The sequence below is a fragment of the Taudactylus pleione genome, unplaced genomic scaffold, assembly GCF_031769625.1.
Source record: "Taudactylus pleione unplaced genomic scaffold, aTauple2 ptg000043l, whole genome shotgun sequence".
In the NCBI taxonomy this organism is placed as follows: Eukaryota; Metazoa; Chordata; class Amphibia; order Anura; family Myobatrachidae; genus Taudactylus; species Taudactylus pleione.
Genome location: NW_028284445.1, coordinates 17794661 through 17814046, shown reverse-complemented (window position 1 = coordinate 17814046; position 19386 = coordinate 17794661). Strand labels below are relative to the sequence as shown.

The 19386-nt window shown below is 45.4% G+C and overlaps 1 protein-coding gene across 1 annotated transcript in view; it reads right to left on the bottom strand.

Moving 5' to 3' along the window:
* ATP8A2 (ATPase phospholipid transporting 8A2) overlaps positions 1-19386 on the bottom strand; it is a 758530-nt gene that overhangs the window by 702514 nt on the left and 36630 nt on the right. The window contains exon 2 of the mRNA XM_088460283.1: positions 17094-17241. Coding sequence (XP_088316409.1) covers positions 17094-17194 — 101 coding nt within the window. The 5' untranslated portion in view covers positions 17195-17241. The remainder of the gene's footprint in view (positions 1-17093; positions 17242-19386) is intronic.

The following is a 19386-nucleotide window of genomic DNA, read 5'->3' as shown; positions in this document are numbered from 1 at the left end:
TTACAACGAGGTTTGCACCTCTCCACCTGACTAGCAGATCTGGAGCTGGATGCAGGAAGAAACCTAAAAGCATATTCTATGCCAGAGCAATGAGGAAGGAATCAGTGTTAGTGAAGCGTTCACATACAGCCAATCACAAGCGGTTTGCTAGTGCTGGCAATAGCTGCCATACATCATCATGTATTTGGGTATCCGGACTATAGATAGACACCAGTTGTTAGACAGGCAATAGGTCGACAGGGCCAAAAGATTCAATACAAAGGTCGACAGGTGCAGATGGTCGACACTTTTTGCCTTTTTTTTTTTTTTTAGGGTTAAGGTTAGGCACTTACGAACGGTTAGCGTCAGGCACCTACTCCGACGGTTATGTCGGGTACACACTTGACGATATGTCGTCCAATCCGGCGCTCACAATATCGCGCTGGGCGCACATTGTTTAGGGTGTACCCAGCTTTAGGGTTAGGCACCATTAGGGAGGGTTAGGTTGAAGATTAGGGTTAAAAAAACAAAACACAGGTGTCGACCATTTGTGTGTGGACCTTTTGACCCTTTCGACCTTTTGTACCTGTTGATCTTCTTCCATGTCGACCTTTAGTGTGCGTTGGCCTTTTGTCCCCATCGACCTATTGCCTGTCTAACATCTGGTTTCTATCTAGACATTGTCGACAATTTCACCGCCTGTTTATCTTTTATACCACACCCATGTATTTGCACATTGACCATCCGCAAAAGATGCAGCTTTCCCAGTCCTATACCAGTCTTTTCAGATCTGCATACACTCGCAGCTGCAGGAACACCCCCTTACTGTACTTCATTTACATTACAGTCCAGCCACCCCCCCTTTTATATTTGTGTATATAATGTACACTTAAAGGTAGAGACCCCTGCTTGGTATCAGAAGCACCCCTCACATCTGCCCTTGGGTGATTTTAATTAGCATAGGTTCCTACATTGCTGGCTATATATTAGAATTGGTACTATTATGGTAAGTCCATGATAAACTGATATAATGTATTATTGACGTGGTAGATGGACATGCATTTGTGGCCAAACGTGCTAGGAGACTCATTTATAATCTATGCTAATTGTAGAGTTTATCATAATTATTTTGACTATCAGTATTCATGCTTAGAGCATGTACCTGCATTTTCTCTTTCCTGCATGCTACATTATAACGCCCCTAGTCGCTCAAGCCAGGCGCAGACTGCTGGAGGAACAGGCACGTGTGTTTGCACACTAGACATGCACATAGCAAACGCACGCAAGTTACGCCCAGGTGCACTGACAGCCGCGGGGGGGCCCGGGTAAATGTGGGCGTGTCCTAATCATGGAAGATGTGGCACATCCCCTTAGAAAAGGGGCGCTGTGTGCCCCTCAGCCGGGTACAAAAGGCAGGAGGGGGTGATCGCTCCCCCCCACACGCATAGGAGACTGCTGCAGTCTCCCACTGCAGCCCAACACACTGCTGTGAAGTAGGAGGGAGGGGGGGCACCGGACCCAGGCCCCCGCTGGGCCTTTCCAGCAAGCCCAGGTAATAAGTAAGCGCCCCCCCCCCCCCCTCTCGGCGCCCCTGGTTACACCACACCAACTGGCACAGTACTCACAATGGTTCAGCCCCTACATCAGTTTCTTTTTTGTCATGTAAAGGGGCCTATCCACTAGGTGACCTGACAGACTGAACGTCATTCAGTGGAGGAGCCCGGCCTCCTATCTCTGAACATGCCGAACCTGACGATCGTCGTCAGGTTGACGGGCATGTTCAGTAGATAGTCGGGATCGGCAAAGACCCAGCGTGCACGCGCATCACTGGTCCTTGCCGACTATCCATTACACGACTTTCCGTACGATGCGGATCGTGCAAAAAGTCATATAATGGATAGGCCCCTTTAGTCCACAGTAATACCCCATTTGCATCGAAGCAGGCTGTGCAAACTCTACTGATAATGTGTTATTGAACATTTATACTTCCTGTGGCCCTGAGCAAATTACTGTGACTTCTAGTGCTCCTGGCATTAACACACTGGCACATAATCTCACCCCAGCAGGGAAACGTTACTGCACAACATAAAACTGCATGCTCTATACAGGAAAATAAATACACCCAAAACAAACCATACTGGGATTTCATGTATAGTTTTTCTTCAGGCCAATAGTCTCTTGTGTAATACCAGGTTTTATATCCTATTTAACCGTGAGAGAGTCTTAATGGGGAGTAGAAGATAAAAGCTACATGATACTGCACTTGCTCATTGTAGCCTTTCTATTTCCAGTGAGATCAGAAATACACAGTGATCAACAACTTACTTAACACAAAACAGGGTGATTATGCAAATAGCAATTTTGTTAATTAACATTGCATTTTATAAAGACTCTCGAGTGGCTTTTCCCACTGCTGTTCTCAGTTAATTTTTCTCCTAAATCGTTGGCTGCTCTGTAGTAATTTGGATTGTGAGCTCACAGAAGACCTGAGGGTGTACAGGGAATAACTTACTGACTTTCTGATGCTTTCTGAACCGGCAATGAGGACTGCAGTTGGAGAGGGGAATGCAAATATATAGGATAATGTGCAAACAGCCAGAAGCCCAAGCCATTAGTCGTGATTGGCGAGCTTGAAAGGCTCACGTAGTTTTCTGCTCTAGATTAGTATGGGATGAACAACTTTTTATTGTAGGTATGTATTTGCAAAGGCCTAAGAAATGGCAATAAGCTTTTCCCTTTACTCTATTTATAAAATGCCAACTCATGTAGCAGCACTGTACCACACCGCTAGTTAGAGGGGACAGACATGATTTTAAGGGTCTGTACCAACCACCTACACCTGTGTCCCGATGGTTAGAATGTTGGGAGAGACATGTCCAGTACATTGCTTTGTACCAATGGTTAGAATGTTGGGAGAGACATGTCCAGTACATTGCTTTGTACCAATGGTTAGAATGTTGGGAGAGACATGTCCAGTACATTTGCTTTGTAACAATGGTTAGAATGTTGGGAGGTATCTCCAGTTCACCACTTTGTCCTAACAGCGTAATGTATGATGTGTGTGCGCACTGCTCCACTTGCGATCAAGTTGTGGCCCCGTTTGCATGCACACTGCGACATGTGCCTAAATATCTGTGATTGTACAGCATATCAACTCTCCTCTACGTGGAATTACTATCTAAGGGCCCTGATTCAGAGCCGCACGTAAGCGGCCGCTCGTTAGTTCCGAGCGATGTTTGCACAACTGCGCATGCGTACGGATCGGAATACGCATGCGCGAACCAGTCAGTGCGGCCGAAAATAGTTTGTTCGCTAAATAGCTATGCTATTTTGAGTGACAGGAGGAGGCGTATGTGGGTGGTAACAGGGGAAGGTGCTTGAAAACGGGGAGTGGAGATCCGAACGCAGGCGTGCTTAAAGGTCAAAACGGGCATTTTATGGGTGTGCATAATTAATACAGCAGCGTCATTGACCACGTCACTGGGTTATTTTATAGTCAGAACTGCTCGCAAGATTGCGGTAGGAAAAACCAACCACAAGAATAGTGAGCAGTTCATACGCTGGTCGATGTACTCGATTAATCTAATAAATAGCGGACATGACGTAGGATGCGAGTGGCCAGGGGGCGTAGTTTCCCAAAAAACGATCGCAAGTTTTGTTCGCTCGTTCAGACCTAGAGGCGTGAACAGACCGCAAAGAGCGAACGGTTCATTTGAATAGCCACCCCTTTTTTCTGAACGAGCGAGCGCCAATAGCGTCCGGCTCTGAATCAGGCCCTAAATTCCCTACTACAAAAAAAAAAAAAAAAAACACAAAAAATACACACCAAGACCAATGAATCTACCAGTTTCTCTTAAGCTGGGTACACACTAGGCCGCCGACCTATCTGGCGACAGGGTAATTCCATGCCAAATCATCACAGCTTCCAACCCGACCAACTCAGATTTTCAGGAAATTTGGTAGGATGATAGATGACATAAAGTAACTTTCATATGTAAAATAAAATGTAACCCTCAGTGATACATGGTGTTCATGCAGCATGGGCCCGTATTCAATTAGTAGCGAAAAGCCGTCATCTGCAAAAAAGTATCGCGGATGAGGTCATTTCGCCAGGCGGAAACTTTTTGCCATATTCAATTGCAAAGACTTTTCGCGTACGCAGAAAGTCAATGCAATGTAATAGGCAAAAATATTTCGCCTATGAATACCCGGCGGAAAAAAGTGCAGAATTGCGGTTTTGGGGTGCAAAGGTGCAGAAACCACCCTGTACCCTTTGGACAGACCCCCAAAAGAATAACTGCGTTAAAAAAACACTTTGAAAAAGGATGCGAAAAAGTACAATGTTGGGGTACAAACTTATAAACTAGCAAAAAAAGCATTTGGGGGATCTGCAAGTATGGGGGAGGTGTTTTGAAGGTGCATTTTTGTAACTCTTTTTAGCACTTCACTTTAGCATTTTATAACCATGCTTAAACCCATTTTCATGTACCCCAAATTTGTTGGAACTAGTTATTTTCACCAACAAAAACTGCTAAATGCTATTCTTCACCACTTATGCATAGACAATATAGAGAGGCAATTGAAAGCACTTAAGTGTCCTAAATAGTTCCAGGGGAGCTAATTGGGGACATATATACACATCCCCAATGTTAGTGTATCTTCTGGGGGGTGTCAGGCTGATTTCCCCAAAACTGACAGCACTTTTCGCATGTTTGAGTTTCGCCGGGACGTGTTTTCACGTCCTTTGGAATTGAATATGGCGAATAGCGGGGGCGCGCACGAAACGTTTACGCGGCTAAAAGTCGGTGAAAAGTGCGGCATGTGAAAAAGTATCGCGGGTGCAAAACTAATTGAATACGGCCCTTGGTTGCAAACATGACAGGAAATTTAAAATTTATGCTTGCAAAGTCAACTAAAAGGAATCATAACTTTGCTTCTAATTGTGGTAGAAATTTCATGTTGGTCTTGTTTTGAAGGGACCATAGTTTTAATAAAAATAGTTTTATATTTCAGTATTGACTTCTACATTTCAAGGTCACATGATGTGACATTTGACCTTGAATAACTAAAAAGCGTATGTTAATTTTTTTGTACATATAGTATGTCATACAGTTAAATACAAACTCCCTTTGGTATAAGTTTCATTTTGGGAAGCCTTTGGGAACAGGAGTAAAAAAAATATTAAGTACGGCAGCTGAACCCTTCTTGCACTGGGATGCAGTCAGGAAGCAGACGGTCAAAATGCCGACCGCCGGCTTCCCAACTGTGTAATCCCGACAGGGGACAAATGATAGGCGTCGAAATCCCGACGCCGCTCATTATCCCTACGCTGGGAGCTCGGTGCCCGGCATACCGAACGAAGGTAAGCCGGGCGGCGGACAGCCGCTGGAGGGGGAGGGTTAGGTTAGGGGCTCTCCGGAGGGTTAGGCACCCCCGGGGGGAGGTTAGGCATTCCCCCAGGAGACTTATACCCCTTTTACACCAACCGAATAACCCGGGTTATTGCCGGGTCGAGGCTCTGTGTGAACAGCTCCCAGAAAAATAACCCGGGTTGATTTACCCGGCAATCTTACTCGGGTTGAGAGCAGGGTTGAAAACGGGTTGTTCCCGGGTCATGCGGTAGTGTGAACGGGTGCTACCCGAATTATTTGACCGGCTACATTCCGCTATTTGTTGATTCTGCGGCGCTGGCAGATGATGTCATTTGTCAGTGCCCTGCAGAGAGACACACACGCAGCCATCACTTGCCTGCCTAACCTCCTGCACACAGCCTGACCAGCAGCTACAAACGCAGGCTGATACACAGCCATAACAGCAGCCTGACCCACAGCCTGTTCCTACCCCTCTCTTTTGTTGCCTTTTGTGACCTCATCTTTGTCAGCCCTTAAAAAAGACCATTTTTAATGACATCTATAGGGAAAAGCAGAGATTACCCGGGTTCAGTGTAAAAGGGGCAAACCCGGGTCGAGTTGCATTGTAAACGGGGTCTGAAGCAGAGTTCGACCCGGGATTGACCAGTGTTCAAATTCCAGGGTCAGACCCGGGATTTTGGTGTAAAAGGTGTATTAGGTTTAGGCTGTGGGGAGGGGGGTTAGGTTTAGGCACCCCTAAGGAAGGGTTGGGGGAGGGGGGGAGAATTAGGGATAGTTACGAATCAGGATTTTCAGTGGTGTCGGTCTTGCGGCATCGGGTCTTTCATACCGATCCCCTTGCACTAACCATGCAACTGGCAAGTTCTTGTAGTGTCTCTCTCTGTGTTCTTCTCAGTCTGGCTGCAGCTCCTGCAGTGAGAACTAGTGATACAAGGGACTAAATCAGCTTAGGACAGAATTGCAAAGCTGCATGCAGGCAGCTTTGCAATTCCATCCATGCTAATATGCAAATGCGCAGGAGGTGTATGACATCTCCTGTTGCACTTGCGATGCCAGCACTGTGACCTTGGTCGCAATGGTGGATGGCGCCAGGCCGCCGGCCAGCTGAGTAAGCCTCAGCTTACTCTGGCTGGCTGGCTGGCTGGCTGGCTTGCGAGGCCAGGAAATTGCGTCCGTGGATGCAGCCCCTGGTCTTGCCACTCCCGGAAAACGGGGTGGACACTCCCCCATTTCCAGGACCGCCGGCCGTCCCCGCACTGCCCCTTAAATGCCTCTGCCTGTCAAACATTGGTTATGTTGGGAGGATTAATTTCTTCAAAGGTTCCCCGTTGCACAGAGACCACCACATGCTGTAGGTAAGGTGTATTTTTAATTAGTACAAAAAAATAAAAAAAAAGTAGTATAGCCTCTTTACCCGGGCCCGGGCTTGTTGGAGGGGCGGTCAGTTGCTGAGGGGGACATTGTCCCCTTTGCGTCACTGCTGAGGGGGACAAATGTCCCCCTTTGCAGCATGCATACTATTTGCTTTCTTTTTGTGAGGGGATGCAGCCACACCTCGCAGATTTGGCTATTCAGGGAAAGGTGCATATATCGAAAGATGACAGTTAATAAAATTGTTCACCCAACTCTCTCATTTCAAACACACACATATATATAAATATATATTTTTTATTATTTATTTATACATGAAAAAAATTACACTGATTACCAATAACCAACCACTGAACATGCTATATAATAAGTAGGTAACTGTTGAAGCACAACCACTAGAAAGCCACAAGTTTACCAAACTATTTTACCAAACATTCTAAATGGTCTTTAAATTAAAAGGATGGCAGTAATAGTACATTGTAATCAAGGGCGTTTCTAGAGAGGAGGGGGCCCGTGTGCAGTCTCCGACACGGGCCCCCTTCTCTCCGCCCCACGGCGCACTGAGCTGTGCGCGGCCAGCGCCAGAGTTATAGACTCAGAGTCTATAGTGTATGCACAGGTCATACAGGTGTATGGCCATTTTCCGGAATGGGTATGATATACCGCCGGCCCGACAGGAGCAGAGTGCGACGCAGCGGAAGCCCGACCGCTGGAAATCCTGATCGTGGATAGGTAAGTATCCACTAACCTAACCCTACTTAGGGGTGCCTATCCCTAACTTCCCCCCCAAGTGCCTAACCCTAATCCCCCCTCTAAGTGCCTAACCCTAACCACCCCCTTCCCCGCTACCTAAACCTAAGTCCCCCGGGGGGGTGCCTAACCCTAAGTCCCCCCCGGGGGTGCCTAACCCTAACCCTCCCTCCCCCTAGCCTAACCCTAACCCTCCCGGGGGGGGTGCCTAACCCTAAGTCCCCCCCGGGAGCCCTAAACCTAACCCTCCCCCCCCGCGGCTGTCCACTCGCGGCGCCCGGCATCACTACGATCGTGATGCCGGGCGCCGGTCTCCCGGCGTCGGGGAAATGCGGGCGTCTACATCTAGACGCCCGGCATTTCACCCTTGCCGGGATAAGACAGTCGTGAAGCCGGCTGCCGGTATATAGGCAGTCGGTTTCCCGATTGCTTCCCCCATTTTCCCTGTACTGTGCATGCGCAAATGACGGGAAAATGGCTGGCGCAGTCATTTTCCAGTCGTTTTACAGCGCTGGAATCCTGTGCCGACGTGGGACTCCGGAGAGGTAAGTAATATTATGGGTGCAGGGTGTGCGATGCGGGCCGTGTTCCCCGTACACCCATTATAGATACGCCCCTGATTGTAATGGCTTTATCAGCAGTAAGATCTACCACATCTTCACAAGCAAGGAATTAAAGCCCAACAATCACATAGCTTCATATGTCTCACATTCTGAAAAGGAAGGAAGCTTACAGATGTGTCCTCATACATCTAGCCTTAATGCCGTGTGTGAGACGCCATGTACCGTGCAAATCTGCTAGCACCGGGCGTCTTTTTTGCTTCTTTTTGCTGAAAATGCGTCAAAGTCGCAAAGTGATGCGACAATGATGCACCAAGAGATTGCGCTTATTAAATTTGAAAGGTGACACTTGTATATCTGTGTTCGACAGAATCTGTATACAAAGCACAATGGAACTTGGCATGGAAGAAGGCCATGGCAACTGCACTTCATATACAAACTCGAAGACTCAGACGCACACAGATATACAAGTATCGCATTTCATATCAGCCTAGTCTCCTGGTGTGTCCTAGTCGCATTGCATCTAAGATGCATCTTCGGCAAAAATATGTCCGACACTAGCAGAGTCGCACAAGACCAGAGTCGTCCGGGGTGGCTATTTGGTGCAATTGCAGTAATGATGTACAAAAACACATCAGTAGGTAACAGGACTGTCATTAGAAATTGTGGAGCACAGTACAAATGACAAATGCAGCCCCCCCCCTAACCTTTTGTGTCCCCAACCTATGCAATGACACAAAGAAACATTGGATACAGACTCACACCCCGTCGCCGACAGACACATACAAAACAGTGACTGCAGAGACTGAGCATAGCAACCAGTATGCAGGAATATGTCTCTGTCAGTTAAGTACCTGCCTGTAGCATATTAGTAGAACCCCCAGGCTTGTTCATTCTGCTGAGTGGCAGTTGCAAAATAAAGTATTGAGCACATCAATTTCAGGTGAAATAACTCACACCTTTACAGTGTGTCATTATTAATGACTGAATTGTTCAAGTGCCAGTAATTTTTCTGGAGACCAAAAATGCACCTATGTAAATATCTCAGCCACTTGGGCTTCATAATTGGATACAAACTGATGGCACAATTGATCACCAAGTAGTGAGCGAATGATAAAAACTCATAGTGAAATGTCAGAATGGTTCACATGACAGCCCAGGACCCTTATAGGTGGTGTACTCACCGTTACTTCCATATGGTGGCTGTATTTGGTAGTTACAGTATATGTTTGCTCATTGCACATAATTATCTCTTGCCTTATCTTTTTTTTTGTTTAAATATATTTTTATTGAATAAATCATACATTTTACATAGTACAAAAGGACAATAATAAACAGAATGTCCACATAAGACAATTGGGGGTAAATTTACTAAGCTGAGCGTTTGGGAGAGTTTGCAAAACTCTGGAGAGTTTAGTAAATTTGAGAGTGGGAAAAATTGCCCCATGTCAAACTCGGGAGAGAGATCTCCTTTGCTACGGGAAAATACTGTAGAGTTAGCAAACTCTCTTCAATTCCCCATTGGCAAAACTCGAGAACCTTTACATTGGTGAAGATAGGATTCAAGCAGAGAGTTTCTAAACTCTCATGAGATGGGAAAACTCTCCTGTAAAAACTTGTGAAAAAAATACACCTGCCTGTGATCTGAAAGTTTGGCAGAAACATACACAGATCGCTGTGATCCATGTATGTTTCTGCCTGTAAATATAGAAAAAAAATTTAAATATCTGAAAAAAAGATGACATAGGGTCCCCCCCCCTATAGCTTAACCAGCCCCAGGCTTGCCAGCCTGTCCTGGTTTCTAAAAAAAATTACGGAGAACAAAATGTGTAGGGTTCCCCCGTAATTTAGAAACCAACACCAGGCTGCAGGGCCAGTCCTGATTTTAAATATAGGGGGGAAAAAAAATTGCATAGGATACCCCCTATATTTAAAACCAGCACCAGACTCAAAACGGCCGGGGTGTAATGCCACAGCCCGGAGACCCTTTTACCGGGGCTCCGGGGCCAAAGCATTATCAGCCCAAACCGGTCAGGCCAAGCCGTGGATCTCAGGGGAGGTGGGGACCCCCCAAAAAAGGGATACCCCCTCTCCCTTAACCCCAGGCTTGGTCTGAAGCCCAGGGCTCTTCCCCGCACCCCTGGAGCGTTGGGTACGGGGGTAATAAAGTGGGGAAATTTAAGTAAACTATTGTATTTTACAGTGGGACTACAGGTGCCAGCATGCCTGCCCTTTGGCACTACAAGTGCCAGCAGACAGACGGCACCTGTACCGCCACTGTAGAATAAATAGTTAAATAAAGACAAAACACACACCGTGATGAGTAAAACTTTATTACACACACCTACCCATTCACACATACTTACCTATACCAGATGTTTCTGTCCCCTTCCAGGACAGGAAGGGGACAGCCCCTGGCTGGCAAGCCTGGGGCTGGTTAAGCTTTAGGGGGGGCCTATGTAATTGTTTTTTACACTTTTAACCCTTTTTTTTTTTTTACAGGTGCAACACAAGCAGCTTACACATATCTCACTGATATCTGCAGGCTGCCTGCTCAGAAGAGTTTTGCAGAGAAAAGACACTGCAATCTCGGGTGAGTCATCTCCTGCAAAACCTGCTACTCGGCAGAGAAATCTCGTTCTGCTTCACCATCGGCCATCTGACTCTCAGCTAAACTCACTTCTGTGTAAATTTTAAAGTCTCAGGAGCTTCAAATCACCCGAGTTTAGGTGAAGCTAATCGAGTTGAAAAGAACAAAAAAAAAAAAAAAAACTCTCCCAGACTCGATTCTTAGTAAATTTACCCCTAAGACTACTACTTGCCAGGCCCGGATTTCCCACAAGGCAACCAAGGCGCTCGCCTAGGGCCCCACAAGTCCCAAGGGGCCTTTGGCTGGGCCCCTTTTGACTCGCGGGGCCCTAGGTGGGCCCCTTTTCCCCAAGAAATCTGGCCAGTCAAAATGCTCCCAGAGGAGCACTGTACAAGTACCGTGTGACGTCATGATGTCACGAGGACCCGCTTGTAGAGTCCCGCTGCGGCACCGCTGTCTGCACTGTCACAGAGGGACTGTGCATAAGAGGAAGGAGGAGAGTCACCGGGTCCTCCGACCAGCCCCATCCAGCTCCAGCACAGTAGCCTCTGCCACTGACTGCCAGGCTTGCAGAGGGGCAGGCCAAGGCAGAGTCTGGCTGAGTGAGACAGTGACCGAGGATCCAGATCTCAGGGAATCACAGCAGCCAGGCAGGTAGGGTCAAGTACTGTGCTATTCTCAACTATAATATAGATTGATTTATGTATGATTTATTTTTTATGGTAGATGGGGTCTGGGAAGTGGACAGGACTGCCTTATATTACAAGCATATAATAATATACATTATGATGATCATGATATTATTAGTACATCAATCCAGGATGGTATTTTCATGTTAGGTACTTGTAATATACTATACTATAATGCAGTCCTGTCCACTCCCCACCTACCATTACAAAAATAAATCCTATAGTGTACTTTAAAAAAAAAAGGGGGAGTGGTGTAATGATGATGACTCATCCCGATCATTGTACTCAGCTGAACACAGTCACAAACAATACTGGGGGCATGGCCACACCACAACCCCCACTGCAGATGCCACCTCGCAGCTACCTTCTAATCCTTAGCACTTCTCAGGCTTATGTGATGTATTCAATGGATAATGAGGAGTAAAACCTTAGGGTATTAGGTTTAGTTTGGGTTATGGCATTAGGGATAAGGTATTAGGGTTGGTGTATCAGTTTGGGTTAGGGTATTAGGGTCAGGTTAGGTGTTTGAGTTGGGGTATTAGGGATGGTGTAGGGTTTAGCGGTCAGGGTGTTAGGGTTAGAGGTTATGGTTAGGGTCAGGTTTGAGCTTAGGGTTGAGTTAGGGTCAGGATTAGGGTAGGAACGCTTTGCACGAATCAGGAATGCAAATAAAGTGCTATGGATTTTTTGAGGGAGGGGGGCCTCAAACTGGTATCTTGCCTAGGGCCCCATGAGGTCTAAATCCGGCTCTGCTACTTGCCTTTTCTTAATCCGGTGATTTAATTTACAAACACGTTAGCTAGCTGTGGTATACACTCAAAGTTCAATGATCAAAAGGAAATGAATATGTTTTATAAATGCAGATACATGGGGCCAAATGTAATAGGGTGAGAGTTTAGCAGTAAACTCTCACACTGTTACATTGGTCGAGTTGTATTTTTAAAATGGATGAGAGTTTAAATCATGAGAGTTTTTGGGGTATATTTACTAAAGTGCAAGTTTTTCGAAGTGGAGATGTTGCCCCTAGCAACCAATCAGATTCTAGCTATTATCTTCTAGAAGGTGCTAGTTACATGTTAAGTAGAATCTGATTGGTTGCTATGGGCAACATCTCCATTTCTAAAAACCCGCATTTTAGTAAATATACCCCTTTGAGTCTGAAAAACATGCGAATTTGCATGTTCTTGGACTCTATTACATTGGCCGAGTTTAAAAGGTATGACAAAACTCATATTTTCTAATCTGTCACCCTATTATGCCCATGGTGTAATCTAACATGCATTACATATGGGTCTGCTGATTTCATTGTCACTGCCACCCTAAGATATAAAAAGGAAAGATTGATCAGCGCCTACTCCCCAGATAAACATACAATGAAACTTGTTAGGACACTGAAAGTAACCAAATGTTACATATTAGACACTCTAAATCTCATTACAAATAATGTTTAATTAGAACAAACTAATTATTATCTCATTGCCGGAGATGCAATTCTTTGTATCCCATGTGCAGAAGGGACATGGAATAGCCTCACCCATGCTAACGGGTTGGGTACGGGATCCTGGCGGTCGGGACGCCGGTGACTCAGAATACAGACAGCAGCATCCCGACAGTCAGAATCCCGACCCAATTAATATCCCTTATACACCACAGCTAAAACCCAGGTTAACCCTGCTAAAAATGGAAAAATGGGCAAGGGCTGGATTGCAGGGTCACTCAGAACGACCCGTGCAACCATGCAGTGTATATGGGTAACCCGGGTCATCTGATCCAGGTCCCGTTTACAGCATGGGGACTTAAGGGTTTCTCGGCGCTTGGAGATTATGTCATCTCCAAGCACCAGGAGAAGTATTCCACTGCACCTGTGGAATAAGCCAGATCGGCGTTGCAGCAGAAAAGGGGGCAGTCCTGAGTACTGTGTTCCAAACCTTGGATCAGACCCAGGAGTTAGGTGGAAAAGCAGTATAAGTAAGTGTCCAAACACTAAAACCTAACCCCCCCCTAAACCACTGCCTAACCCTCCCCCCCCAGCAGCCTAACCCTAATCCTCCACTTAGTGCCTAACCCTAACCCTGAACCTAACCCAGCCCCTAACCCTAACACCTATTAAAGGGGTCGGGATTCTGTTGCAGGGATTCCGAGCGCCATGATGGTAACTACATCCCATGCCAACCAGCAGTACTGGGGAGCTGGGCATCACAATGCTGTCCCAGCAATCTTTCTTTGCTAAACTGAAGTGACAGAAGACTTTCTATTGCTGTGACAGACAGCGGCAGAATATCTGTTGTATGGCTGCAGAATAATAAACAGATTCCTCTACCAGAAGGAAATGCCAATGTAACAGCTGAAGGACCTCCACCAAAGGTCTACCAGTGGGCTTGCACAGTTTAGGGCACCCCGGGGGGGGACGGGGGGGACTTGGGGTCAGGCACCCCCCCCCGGGAAGGTTAGGCTAGGGGAAGGGGGAGTAGGGTTAGGCACCCCCCCAGGAGGGTTAGGTTTAGGGTGCGGGGAGGGTGGGGGGGTTAGGTTTAGGCTCCCCAGGGGGGAAGTTAGAGTTAGGCACCCCTAAAGGAGGGTTGGGGGGGGGGGAGAGGGGAGGGTTAGGTAGTCGGGATCTCCGCTGTTCGGCCTGTCGGCGTCGGGATTTCGACGCCGATCCCATATATATGGTAAGTGTCTGGTTTTGTATAGCTGACAGCAATCCTAATGCCACTGCCGCCAATGTGTCTGCAGACGCTACACGAGAATATGCAAATGTCACAGACGCCGGGAGATGTATTGAGCTGCCTACCAGCTGCTCTGCAAATCTTAGCATCTGTGTAAAATGTTGCAGCATTTGCTTACAAAGACGCAGCAATAGTCGCCAGTCATTCCTGAATAAGCCCATGGCCCGCAGAATAGCTGTGGGGATTGAGACGCCAGAACCATATTCCTTGCGTTACATTACCTCCCCAACTGTCATACACACTGCAAATAAATACTCGCTGCCTGCGACCACGGTAATGTACCCTGACACGCGCAGAGCAGCTCAGACGCATGTGCGGACGCCCAATAATCACTCAACTGTGAAAACACCGGGAAAGTGTACAACTCTGAGGCAGTCCCAAATGTCCTTTATTTCCATGTCATCAAGTCCCTCTGCAATAATTCAGAGCGAATTCCCCTAGTTTACATTAACCAAAAGGACATGTCAAATTACTGGGATTATCAAAACTGTTTATATGAACTCACTTTCCAGCTAGGGGCGGGAGATGTACTAAGCCTTGGAGAGTGATAAAGTGGACAGAGATAAAGTACCAACCAATCAGCTCCTAACTGCCATGTTACAGGCTGTGTTTGAAAAAGGACAGTTATGCTGGGCACACACTAGATGATATATGTCGTCTGATCCGGCGGATCTGAGCAACATATCGGGCACATCATCTAGTGATCTAGTGTGTACCCGATATGTCTCGGACGATGCGCGCTAATGTGCACCATCAGCAACATCCTCAGTCAGACCTACATGCAGGTCCAACGGGGGATGACGTTAGTGAGGGCCATGAGGCGAATACAGCATGGCCCACCCCTTCGCTCCCGGCATCGGCAAGTGTGTATGCACTTGCCGATGCCAGCTCCCCTTCCTGAAGATGTCGGACACACTAGACTATGTCTAGTGTGTCCGACATTTAGAAGCTGATGGGTTGGTACTTTATCACTAGTACATCTCCCCCTATGCTCCTTAAAAATGTATCTGATCAAATCCAGTGCTGACAAAACACCTGCAGCACTCACAAAGGCCCTAGAACAGGCCTGGCCAACCTGTGGCTCTCCAGCTGCTGTGAAACTACAAGTCCCAGCATGCCTTGCCACAGTTTTGCTATTAGGGAATGCTGGGACTTGTAGTTTCACAACAGCTGGAGAGCCAAAGGTTGGCCAGGCCTGCACTAGAACACCACTTATTCCATAACAAACATCACAAACAAAAAGAGTCAGTTACTGAAACATTGCAGAAGATTGGATTTTAAATGACCACACTTTTTTAATCATGTTATCTCTTTAATCACCTTAAAGATGAGTTTATTTGGAAAATTCAGATGACTAATAATATTGTTACTACTTATGCAGATGCATGGCTTTAGGTTCAGTATCCCACTGGCGATTGATAGACTTGTCTTTTTAGGTCGTCAGGCAGTTGTTTATATTTGTTGCTATGGGAAAGCACATAAAGCTGCTCTCTGGATACAGTTGTCCAGAGCAACAAAAGTAAACTCTGCCTGATGATGTAAATTATACATGGCTGAAAATCACTGGAAGCAGACAGATAAAGCAATGTGTTTAAAAGAGGTTACAGGAAGGAATGCACAAGCCAATAAATTCAAAGTAATGAGAAGGTGGAGAACATTTTACAAATAAAATAAAAACAAACAAACTGCACTGTTCTGGAAAAGCCAGAAACACATGGAGTTCTATTATTGTATTGATCGTTACTGTACCTAGGGGTGCACCAAGTTCTACAGGTTATTATTGGATCAACAGACTTCTGGTGGCAAAGTGATTGTGGGACAGAGGACATGGGTTATATGGAAGTGGAAAGATCCCCTTCAGCATTTGTACCCTGACATCATCAGTTACTGTACAACGTCATTCCCTACGATCCACATGGACATAGAGGGGGAATATAAACCAGTGACAAGCGAAGCCAGCCACCGTGCCCCTGCATGCCAAGTGGACACATTTCTTATTTTGGTGGCCTATATGGGCATGGCACCGCACTTTCGCCCTCACTTTACGTCACTTCCAGGTACGAATACATTTCCTGGTTTATATCCTATAGATGGTAACCTTACGAGCAGGGCCCTCGTACCTCTTTGTATGTTATTACCCAATCTTGTTCTATTATGGATTTGTTCCCAACTATGAATTGTAAAAGGGCAACGGAATATACTGGTGCTTAGTAAATATTATTAAAAGTAATAATAACTTAATTCGGCTTTCATTTTGATTGAAAATGATGGATCAGATTTGGTTATAGCATACAGCAGAATCCAATGTATTAATCGAACCTTAAAATAAGGGCTTGGTGCATCTGTAGTATTAATAATTGTTTTTACTTTGCAAAAATGACACTCGCTCTTCCCTCTCATATTTCATATACAGCTGGTGGTAAAACACTGAGAATAAAACATGACATCTAACCCATACCTGTAGTGCAAACACTTCACCTTGTCGATTATCTGCCAAACACATTCTATACGCCGCAACCAAAACATGCCAAAATCACCAATACAGCTAAAAAGAACTCCCACACTGTTATCAATGACCATGTACCTCAGATCACCAAACCCTGATGTCACACAGTGTGACAATGTAACAACTGCATCAGTACATAGACTATTATATACACTGCATTACAAGATAACATTGATGTCAGCGACTGAATATATGAGACATACATACATACAATACAATCCATATTTGCAATATCTACAGTTCTTGCTGGGCTGTCAGAGGATTTTGTTGCAAATCTAAGCAGGTCTCTGCATGTTCCAGGAGTCACTCTGGTTGTGTATAACCCAGCGGACAGGAGTCTGCCATGTGCGTGCAGGAAGTTAGTAGTAAGGACACTGTGTTGCAGCCTTACGGTGCAGAACTAGTAATCAGGAATAGGAGGCACCAGCAGCATCAGACCCCTAGGACAGGCAATCCCTGCGGTGCCCCAGTCTGCTGCGGGAAACAGACGGCTCCTCTGCCTGCCTGCAGTGCACAGGATGCGGTCTGTTAGGTCTGTCTCACTCACCTCACCCAGTTGTCCCTGAATTTGCAAGATTGCGGCTGATTGATGAGAATGATGCGGGCGGCTGCCTCCACCTGCTCAGCGCTGGACGTGGCTCCGGACATCTCATCATCTGCTGCCTTCCTGTAGCCCGGAGAGGTGCAGCCCGGACCTGCCGGGAAGGAGGAGGACAGAGATTAGCCCGAGATCAGGGGCCTGATATATGGCCGGGGCACGGGAAGGAGGGGGGAGAGCAGGGATACCCGGAGAGGAGGGGCCGGGAGGGAGGCATCGGGAGCGGTCAGGTGTAGCCAGAGGGAGGAGATAGACTGAGACACTGTCTATGCGTGAGAAAGACAGAGGGAGACGAGATAATATATATGGCTGAGAGGGAGGAGAGAGAATATATATGGAGGAGATGCAGAGGGAGGAGAGAGAATATATTTGGATGAGATAGACTAGGAAGGAGAGAGAATATATAGGTGAGAGATATATATTGATGAGAGGGAGGGAGGAGAGAGAATATATATGGAGGAGAGATATATATGGCTGAGAGGGAGGAGAGAGAAGGAAAAGGGTAAAAGCCGGAAACATAGTAAATGCATTGAAAAAGCCGGAACTCCATAGTAAGTGTATTAGAAAAGCCGGAAATCATATTACGTGTATTAGAAAAGCTGGAAATCCATAGTGAATGTATTAGAAAAGCAGGGAATCCATAGTAAATGTATTAGAAAAGCTGGAAATCCATAGTAAATGTATGATTGCCGTTTTTTTCAATGCATTTACTATAATTTCCAGCTTTTTTAATGCACTTCACAATGATTTACGCCTTTTTCAATACATGCAATATGATTTCCGGATTTTCGAATACATTTACTATTGATTTTCCGGCTTTTTCAATACATTTACTATGATTTCCGACTTTTTCAATACACTTGCTATAGATTTCCGGCTTTTTCAATGTATGTAATATGATACCCGGCTGTTCTAATACACTTACTATGGATTTCCGGCTTTTTCAATACATTTACTATGATTTCCGGCTTTTCTAATACACTTACTATAGCTTTCCGGCTTTTTCAATACATTTAATATGGATTTCCGGCTATTTCAATACATGTAATATGATTTCCGGCTTTACTAATACACTTACTATAGATTTCCGGCTTTTTCCAAAACACTTACTATAGATTTCAGGCTTTTTCAATACATGTAATATGATTTCCCACTTTTCTAATACATGTAATATGATTTCCGGCTTTTTCAATACATTTACTATGGATTTCTGGCTATTTCAATACATGTAATATGATTTCCGGCTTTTCTAATACATTTACTATAGATTTCCGCCTTTTCAATACATTTACTATGATTTCCGGCTTTTCTAATACACATACTATGGATTTCCGGCTTTTTCAATACATTTACTATGATTTCCGGCTTTTCTAATACACTTACTATAGCTTTCCGGCTTTTTCAATACATTTACTATGGATTTCCGGCTATTTCAATACATGTAATATGATTTCCGGCTTTACTAATACACTTACTATAGATTTTCGGCTTTTTCCAATACACTTACTATAGATTTCAGGCTTTTTCAATACATGTAATATGATTTCCCGCTTTTGTAATACATGTAATATGATTTCCGGCTTTTTCAATACATTTACTATGGATTTCCGGCTATTTCAATACATGTAATATGATTTCCGGCTTTTCTAATACATTTACTATGGGTTTCCGGCTTTTTCAATGCAGTTACTATGTTTCCGGCTTATACCCACACCCGAGAGAGAATATATATGGATGACATACAGAGGGAGGAGAGATATTATATATGGATGAGATACAGAGGGAGGAGAGAATATATATGGATGAGAGGGAGGAGAGAGAATATATATGGAGGAGAGATAATATATATGGCTGAGGGGGAGGAGAGAGAATATATATGGATGAGATGCAGAGGGAGGAGAGAAAATATATATGGATGAGATGCAGAGGGAGGAGAGAGATATATATGGATGAGATACAGAGGGAGGAGAGAGAATATATATGGATGAGATACAGAGGGAGGAGAGAGAATATATATGGATGAGATAGGGAGGAGAGAGAATATATATGGATGAGATACAGAGGGAGGAGAGAGAATATATATGGATGAGATACAGAGGGAGGAGAGAGAATATATATGGAGGAGATGCAGAGGGAGGAGAGAGAATATATATGGATGAGATACAGAGGGAGGAGAGAGAATATATATGGATGAGATACAGAGGGAGGAGAGAGAATATATATGGATGAGATAGGGAGGAGA